The sequence below is a fragment of the Dysidea avara genome, chromosome 7, assembly GCF_963678975.1.
Source record: "Dysidea avara chromosome 7, odDysAvar1.4, whole genome shotgun sequence".
Classification (NCBI taxonomy): domain Eukaryota; kingdom Metazoa; phylum Porifera; class Demospongiae; order Dictyoceratida; family Dysideidae; genus Dysidea; species Dysidea avara.
The window spans coordinates 19,345,660-19,354,726 of NC_089278.1; the positions used below are offsets into that span (position 1 = coordinate 19,345,660).

Here is a 9,067-nt window from a genome sequence, read left to right on the forward strand (position 1 = left end):
TGCCTCATGCTTTTATCAAAGGGTAAATCCCTAGGTACCATGTTATTCCTTATTACATCATAAGTATAATGGCACAAATTACGTAACGGTACCTTTTTTGGTTCAATAGCTACAGGGTTTCGTTTGAGGCTTTGCGTAAAAGCCGATTTATCAGCGTACGCATTTTCAGTACATTACATGCGTGTTTAAGGGTTAAAGTACTTAATATCTGCTTCATCTTTTTCTTCTTCCTGTTTTAAAGAAAAAAAGATAGGTTAAAGAGCCCCAAAGCCGGCCTATGGCTGGGTATACACACACAAAAAGAAGTGACATCTAATCCAAAGCAGCCAAGCTGTAAATAAAGAGTGCGGCCATCAAAAAGGCTATGGTGAAAAAAAGATGTGAAATCCAAGGTGGCGGCCAAGAAATGGCTATGATGATAGGTTAATGGTAAAATTTTAATAACAACAATTCAGTTGAATTTTGTGCCCAAGACCAAGCTGCACCAAATTCACCTAAATTGTTGTTATTAAATTTTTTTCCATTAACTTACCATCACAGCCATTTCTTGGCCACCACCTTGGATTTCACATCTTTTTTTGCCATAGCCTTTTTGAGGGCCGCACGTTTATTACAGCTTGGCTGTTTTGGATCGGATTGGATTATCTGGTTAATATTCACAACTTTCTTACCTCACACATGGCCACTTTCTGGTATATCACTACTATTTGTTGCAGTTAACTTTGCTTTACTTGGATGCGCACTTTTTTACAACTATAAGCTGTTTAGGATGGGATTTCAAACCTTTTTGTTAGAATAAACATACTCTTAATGTTGCAGATCTAGGTGTGTTTCCATCCCTTTTAAATTTGACAGAATATTGCGGTAGACAAGTTATCGCAGTGCAACACTATTTTAAATATAACTGTAGTGGCTTGCAACTACAATCAACTAACATCCATTTTAGATGTTAAACCCTAGATTTCAAAGGAGTTGCAGACCCTCTACCTGCAAGGTTATTGTGGCGAGCCTGAGCGAGCCCCAGTATTGTCAAGTAGCCATGGTACGTATGTCGCGTGCATGAAAATTCCTTTACAAAACTGGAAAGCCCCATAATTGGTAGTTGAAAAGGTACGTACGTTGCATGCACAAAAATTCCCAAAAGAAACTGCAAAGCCCCACACTTGGTAGTTGAAATGGTACATACGTCACGTGCACAAAAATTTCCTATACAAATCAGAAAGTCCCCACACTTGGTAGTGGTCCTAAAGCTACCTCACGTGCACAGTAGCACCTGCACGCACATGGAAAGAGATGAGAGATTAAGAAGAACAGAACGTGATAGAAAAAGAAGAGCCCAAGAATCACGAGATGAAAGAGATGCAAGGTTTATCACTAAGGCCAATCTTATGTTTCACGGATGCGGTGGGTCAGTGCTTTGCCAAACTTGAAAAAAAAAAATCACATGGTTGGCTAAAAAGAGTGAATAAAAGACTCTAAACTATTAATAATGTGTAATCAGTAATTGGCGTAGTAGCTGGTAGCGATGGAGAGCTTAAAGAATAAAAGTGAGGAAAACGGAAGTCCAAGACGGAAGTCCAAGACGGAAGTCCCTCTTTGCATTTTTAGCACTGTCATCCGTAAGATTGATATACTCTAATAGAGCAGCCACATTTACTCAGTCAGTTACACTAGATTTCCAAGTCTTCTCTCTCTCCAGTCTTATCTTGCGCTACAGATAAAAAAGCTTCAGGTAACCAAATTAAATTTAATGTTTCTGTTTGTTTCTACAGAGATGACAGCATCAGTCAAGCAGGCTGCTTTCAGCCATGCCCTGATTACATAGATACATTCATTCAATATGTTCCCAGTTTAACAGCTGGATAGCTGTGAGCAATGGAAGTAAAGTTTCTTGCTCAAGGAAACAACAGTACAGAACCCAGCCTGTGTAGTGTGAACAGACTATTAGCCTTGCACATGCACACACACATAATTGTATTAGGCACGATATAGAATCACGTGATTGTTGATGTTGTAATGACACGTTTATATGTGATTGATCCCGAATTGTACATGGTGTCAGAAGTGGGATCAACAGCACCCTACCAGTAAAAGACTGATGGCTACTATGAATATCAACCCTCCCAAACCGTTCAACTTTAAAGATCCGGAAAATTGGCCAAGATGGAAGAAACGCTTCCAACAGTTTCGCGAAGTGTCTGGCCTTTCAACTGGCAAAGCAGATGATGTTCTGACTTCTACAAACATAACGGAAGAGGAGTATGAAAGGTTTGACGATGTATTGACAAGGTCCGACAAAATGTTATTTTTGAACGAGCAAAGTTCAACAAGAGAGCACAGCTGGAAGGTGAAAGTGCTGAACAATATATCACCACATTATATCACCTTGCTGAAACGTGCAACTACTGGAATATGAAGTCAGAGATGATTCGTGATAGATTAGTGGTTGGTATCCGGGATCAACGTCTTTCTCAGCAATTACAAATGGACCCCAACTTAACCTTAGAGCAGGCAAAAATTAGAATACATCAAAAGGCAGCTGTTAGCCAACAGCAGAGATTTTAAGGGAGAAACCAGAAGTGCTACCTACAAATGACCTAGAGGACATTAGGTACAAGCGTAGGAATTCTACTAAGAAACCAGAGAGCACGTCGTCACGTACTGAATCATTTAAAAACTGTACATGTTGTGGAAAGGGTAAGGACTCAAGAGATAAATGTCCTGCTCGAGATGTAGTTTGTTATAAATGCCACAGACGAGGACATTATGGTAGTATGTACATGTCAAAGAGAGCAGCTGACACAGTCGAACTATACGATGACCCAACTCGGCCGTTAGGAGATGTTGAGGAAGAGGAAGATGACAATTTCCTTGGTGCTGTAACTACTCGACAGCAGACACAGTGGCTAACAGAGCTCAGGGTAAATGATTTGCCAGTTACTTTTAAAATTGACACAGGGGCAGAAGTCTCAGCAATTAGTGAAGCCACCTTTACTCAGCTACAAAATGTCAAAATAGAGAAGACCACTAGGAGATTGTATGGTCCAGCTATGTCACCTCTGACCGTATTGGGACAATTTACAGCAAGTCTCACTTCCAAGCATGTTTCCTGTAAGCAGAATGTATTTGTGGTAAAAGATCTAAAGCGCAATTTATTGGGGTTGCCTGCTATCACATCGTTGAACCTGGTATCAAGATTAGATTCATTGCAACTCACAGCTAAGGAAATCCAGAGACAATATCCTCAGCTTTTCCATGGTCTTGGCACATTTGGGGAGGAGTATGAAGTGTCACTTGCAAAAGATGCCAGACCATTTGCGCTCCACACAGCCAGGAATGTGCCACTACCTTTACGCAATAAAGTGCAAGCTGAACTTAATCGAATGGAATCACTGGGTGTCATCTCCCCTGTTTGTGACCCCTCTCCTTGGTGTGCTGGCATGGTGGTGGTCCCAAAATCTTCAGGACAAGTGCGAATATGTGTGGACCTCAAATGAGAGTGTCCAGAGAGAATTTCACCCCTTGCCTAGGGTAGAAGAAACCCTTGCCCAACTCACTGGAGCTCAAGTGTTTTCGAAATTGGATGCCAACAGTGGGTTCTGGCAAATACCACTTGCAACAAAGTCACATCTGTTGACTACATTCATAACCCCCTTTGGGCGTTATTGTTTCAATGTGTTACCCTTTGGCATTACCAGTGCCCCGGAATTGTTTCAACATCGCATGAGTTTATTGCTACAGAGATTGCCAGGAGTGGTTTGTATGATGGACGATGTCCTGATATTTGGCAAGGATCAAGGTGAGCATGATGCACGCTTAGAAACTGTTGAAGTGTTTGGTTTCTGCAGGAGTAACTTTAAAACCCAAGCAAATTTGAGTTTTCCAAACCAGAAGTAAAATTCTTGGGACACATTATAAACCACGAGGGTGTCATAGCTGATCCTGCTAAGACAAATGCAATTCTTCAGATGAGCCCACCCAAGAATGTGTCAGAGATGCGGCGTTTTGTTGGTATGACCAACCAATTATCCAAGTCCATTCCCTGCAGTGCTGACCTTATGAAGCCTCTAACTGAGCTACTCAGCTCTAAACGCACATACTTGTGGGGACCAAGTCAGAAAGAAGCTTTTGGCAAGGTTAAAGAGGTATTGACGAACACCCCACTTCTTGCACTGTACGACCCTAGTGCAGATACTAAGGTGTCTGCAGATGCATCTTCTTTCGGTTTAGGGGTAGTTATCCTACAAAGATCAGAAAGTAATTCAGAGTGGCGGGCCGTCTCCTTTGCTTCACGCACCATGACTGAGACAGAAATGCGCTATGCGCAAATTGAAAAGGAAGCACTGGCACTCACATGGGCCTGTGAGAGATTTTCTATGTACCTGTTGGGTAGGTCATTCGTCCTTGAGACAGACCATAAGCCATTGATTTCACTATTTGGACAAAAAAATCTAGATGCCTTACCACCACGGGTTTTACGATTTCGTTATCGCTTAATGCGATATGATTACCAGATAATTCATGTTGCAGGGAAAGCTTTACTCACTGCCGACACCCTTTCTAGAGCTCCCCTAAGAATAGAATTCTCAGAGTCCACTGATTTGCAAAAGGCAGTAGAACTGTTCGTTTCTACAGTGATGGAATCTCTTCCAGCAAGTTCTGATCGACTAGAAGGTATACGTCTATCTCAGGGTGAGGACCCTGTTTTGTCCCAGGTAATGCACTTTTGTCAAGAAGGGTGGCCAGCCAAGCACACAGTCAAAGGTATGCTCAAACATTATTGGTGTATACGTAGTGAACTGTCTCTTCATAATCAATTACTGTTACGAGGTAATAGACTTGTGATCCCCATAGGGCTTCAGGATGACATTCTGCGTCGCATTCACCATGGTCACCAAGGAATTGTAAAATGCCGACTGCGTGCCTCAGAATCAGTTTGGTGGCCAGGGATATCACAACAAATCAGTACTATGATACAGAATTGTAAGGAGTGCTGCCAGAATTTCCAGTGTCACAGCGGGCCCATGAGCCCGTCCACGTTACCAAATCGTCCATGGGAAAAGATCGGAACAGATTTGTTTGAGTTTAAAGGTACTACATACCTGCTACTAATCGATTACTTCTCCAGGTATATTGAAATAGCAAAACTATCTGCTACTACTACAAAGAGTGTTGTTTCCGCCATGAAACCCATCTTTGCAAGGCATGGCATACCTGATGTGATTGTCTCAGATAATGGCCCACAGTATGCTTCCCAGGAGTTCAAGGATTTTGCTACAGCGTACGACTTCCGACACATCACAAGCAGTCCCTACCACCCCCAGGGAAATGGGGAAGCAGAAAAAGCCGTCAAAACAATAAAGCACTTACTTAAATGTAATTGTGATCCTAATGAAGTCCTGTTGTCGTACCGATCAACTCCACTCTCCTGGTGTCGATTGTCTCCGGCCCAATTGCTAATGGGCAGACGAATTCGCTCCACTCTTCCTGTACCTAATGAGACATTAGTTCCCCAATGGCCTGACCTGCAAGAGTTCCAGAAAATTGATGAAAGTTTTAAACAGAAGCAGGAGAGAAATTTTGACCGACGGCATAGAGCCAGAGAACTGCCAAGTTTTGATGTTGATCAACCTGTATTTGTTGCTACCAGGGAGGGCACTGACACTATACCAGGAAGAGTAGTTCAAGAGACTAGAAACAGGTCTTACGAAGTTCAGACACCCACAGGAGTTGTCAGACGAAATAGAAGTAACCTTCATGCTAGACCTGAAGAATGTCCAACTGAACCCTCTACAGAATCCCCTACTACAGAAGACAGGCCTGAAACAATGCTACAAGCTAGACCAGAGTTTGTCAGAAGTCCGGTTGTCACCAGATCATGAACTGGAACAAATATATGCCCTCCTGACCGACTGAACTTATAACTTGAGAAAGGGGAATGTAGTGTGAACAGACTATTAGTCTTGCACATGCACACGCACATAATTGTATTAGGCACAATATAGAATCACGTGATTGTTGATGTTGTAATGACACATTTATATGTGATTGATCCCGAATTGTACAGCCTGATCATCGAACCTGCAACCTTTTGATTAGCACGTTCTTAATTTCATATAGCTACATATTAAGCATGCACACAAAACGCACGGTTTACCTTCAGTTGATAACTACTATTTTAGGCATAATTGATATTTGATGTATTAACAAAATCACTAATTTTGTATACCCATTATGTAATTATGAGATCACTAACATATTGCTAAATTTACTCAACTTAAGCTATATGCAATAGTGGCGGATTTAGGGAGGTTTCAAGATTTCCACGGAAACCCCTTTGAAAAAAATGGTTATGTAACAATTAAATGTTTTAATTATTGTGGCGTGCGCCTTGATCGAGATACTCTAATAGAGCAGACAAAGTAGCTATTAGCAGTGGCGGATACAGAGGGGTTGCAATGGTTTCAGCTGAAACCCCCTCTGAAAATAGCGCGTGCCCCAAATTTATTGACAAGTCGTCGTGTCAGTGATAAAATCGCCACATGTGTTATAGAAGGATTGTCTACTGGTGAAAAACTTCATAGTTTAGCCTTGAAATCACTTGTACAGCAGGTTGTGACCTTTTTTTTTTTTTTTTTTAAATTTATTTTTTATTATTTTTTTTGGTCTTCAACTTACAGCTAGGCTGAAGTTGAGTGGAATCTGAAAACCCCTCCGAAAATTTCTAGATCCACTACTGATTAGAGCAGTGTGTAGCGAGTTATTTAAGGATTTTATGTACTTTATCAATAGGCTGTGACCTTTTTTTTTTTTGGTCTCACCTTACCAAACCAGACAATGTAGTACAGACTTTTGCATGCGTCATGTCAGTGTATATGTCCACCTTCTAAACTGGAAACCCCCTTTATAAATTCCTAGATCCGCCACTGTGCAATCAAACATCAAATAAAACATAGCTCAGGCTCGCCCCCACATGCTTTAGCATCTGTCTAGTAGTACTACTACATACGCTACAAGCATCCTTACCTGTTTCACAGTTTCCACTACTCCAGTTTCCCTGATAGTGAGTGTTGTTAGAGCACACCTCAACACACCGGCTACTATTACTGCTACAGGTGGCTCCAATGCCGCAAAACTTTCCCAAAGGGCAACTTCTCTGTGCAATTACGTTGCCGACCAGGAGCACCATCACTAGTAGCGAGAACGTGGAAAATAATGACATCGTTGTAGCTTAATCTAGCTAGACGTTGTCACTGTGCCTGTGCGACCAACTACGAGGTTAGCCTACTAGCCTGGGTTGGATTGTCAACTGAAATTAATTGACTGACTGATATCGCTCACGATCAACTGTCCAAGCAACACTATCCAATGAGTAGCTAGTTGAAACTTTCAGATCATCAGTCAGTGTTGTTAGATCATCAGTTTAACTACGTCGGGATTTATTCAACACACGGCGGCATTGGTGGCTGTACGTATATACGCCGACGCACAATAATTCCCCAATGCAAAGTTCAACAGTAGCTACCCGCTTTTGTCGCGCCTCAGTTTTGTCATCGCTGCGGTTAACTAATTGGTACGGTTTATGCATATAGCACTCCACTAACACTATTGTGTGGGTTGTTTCATTCTAGTGGCAGCCACTTTCTTTACCCATGCATGTAAAAGTGATTTGCTTTACTGTTAGCTATTAGAGAAATAAGTTAATTTGTCAATGACAAATGCTTATAGCTATCTATGTCTACTCGCACTATAGAATATATTAACTAATGTCAGTCAGACCACTGCTCATTCAGTATGATTATCATGATAATAAATCTCCATCAAAAACTTAAATTTTAAACACAGATTACTTTTATGCTAATAAATCTCTGCTAGCTGTAGTAGTAAGTATAAGTACGTTTGTATAATGTATGTATATGCATGTTTGTATGTATAAATATTTCAGGAACTGTGATGCTTCAGCTCCCTGGGATAACATCAACTTAAGCTTCTCATCCATGCATCCATCAATCAATCAATCAATCATAGCCATCCATGCTGAAAACATTCAAGCTGTGAAAAAAGTGCAAAATTCATCATTTTGGCTTGTCTATATGTGTATAGCTATAGTGATTAGTACAATTTGAACAATATATTGCCAAATTAGATGCTCATAATAAAGACATGCATATTATGGCTATTATTGTAGAGAGTGTGCATGAATGGTAGCTAATTGAGACTTGAGAAAAAAAGCTTAACTATATAGTTATATGGCTATAGGTTTTTACAGGTAAGCAAGATATTAAGTAATTATCAATTAATACCTTCAAGTGCTTCACTTGACCAATATAATCCCCCATATAGAATTCATAAGCTAATTGTATATGTCTCATTAGGATAATGACTTTAGTTACATATGACTGTATAAGGTATTTACATAATTTGTCACCATGTCTGTACTGTAACAATATAGAGTAACATATAATGGCTACTGGTTGGTATGGTAATGTAAGTGTGTAGTCTGTGTACTACAATGTAAGAGCCAACCAAGTGGTGCATAGTGCATAAATAAAATGGTCCATATTTGGATATACTTCTGATAAGCAATAATTATATATCCTCCAATACATAGGAAGAAATGGATGCTAGCCTCAGATCACTTCTTTCTTATAAACATGTACAGTACAGTGAATGCATCAATGATCTTACAATTCTATGGTAACAGCCTAAGCTACAGGTTGTACAATATGCAGGTAACTGTGTGTTTTATGGGTATATAGGTTACAGTATCATTATCATGACCAAGGTGGCATGGTCAGTTAATAGAAATTTTAAGATGAAGTTTGCATGACAATGTGTTATCTAAAAGTGTATTTTTCCACCATTTTCTTACTGAAAGTGCACACCATATGGTGTATATATATATATATATATATTGCCATGGAGATGAGGTGTGGGAGCTGCCACAGTTGCTATCAGGGTGTTTGGCTTCTCTTTTGAACTGGTTTGCTGCTTACATGGCTTCTCTTATTAGAAACATCCCATTCAAAGCACTGGGATTGGCCCAGTGATTGCCCACATACCACTT

The 9,067-nt window shown here is 40.5% G+C and overlaps 1 protein-coding gene across 1 annotated transcript in view; it reads right to left on the reverse strand.

Annotated features, from left to right (window-relative positions):
• Nucleotides 1-7,548, reverse strand: part of LOC136261089 (adhesion G-protein coupled receptor V1-like) — a 259,887-nt gene extending 252,339 nt beyond the window's left edge. Inside the window, exon 1 of the mRNA XM_066055056.1 lies at nt 7,027-7,548. Within this exon, the coding sequence (XP_065911128.1) occupies nt 7,027-7,222 (196 nt within the window). The 5' untranslated portion in view covers nt 7,223-7,548. The remainder of the gene's footprint in view (nt 1-7,026) is intronic.
• Between the last annotated feature and the right edge of the window lie 1,519 nt (nt 7,549-9,067).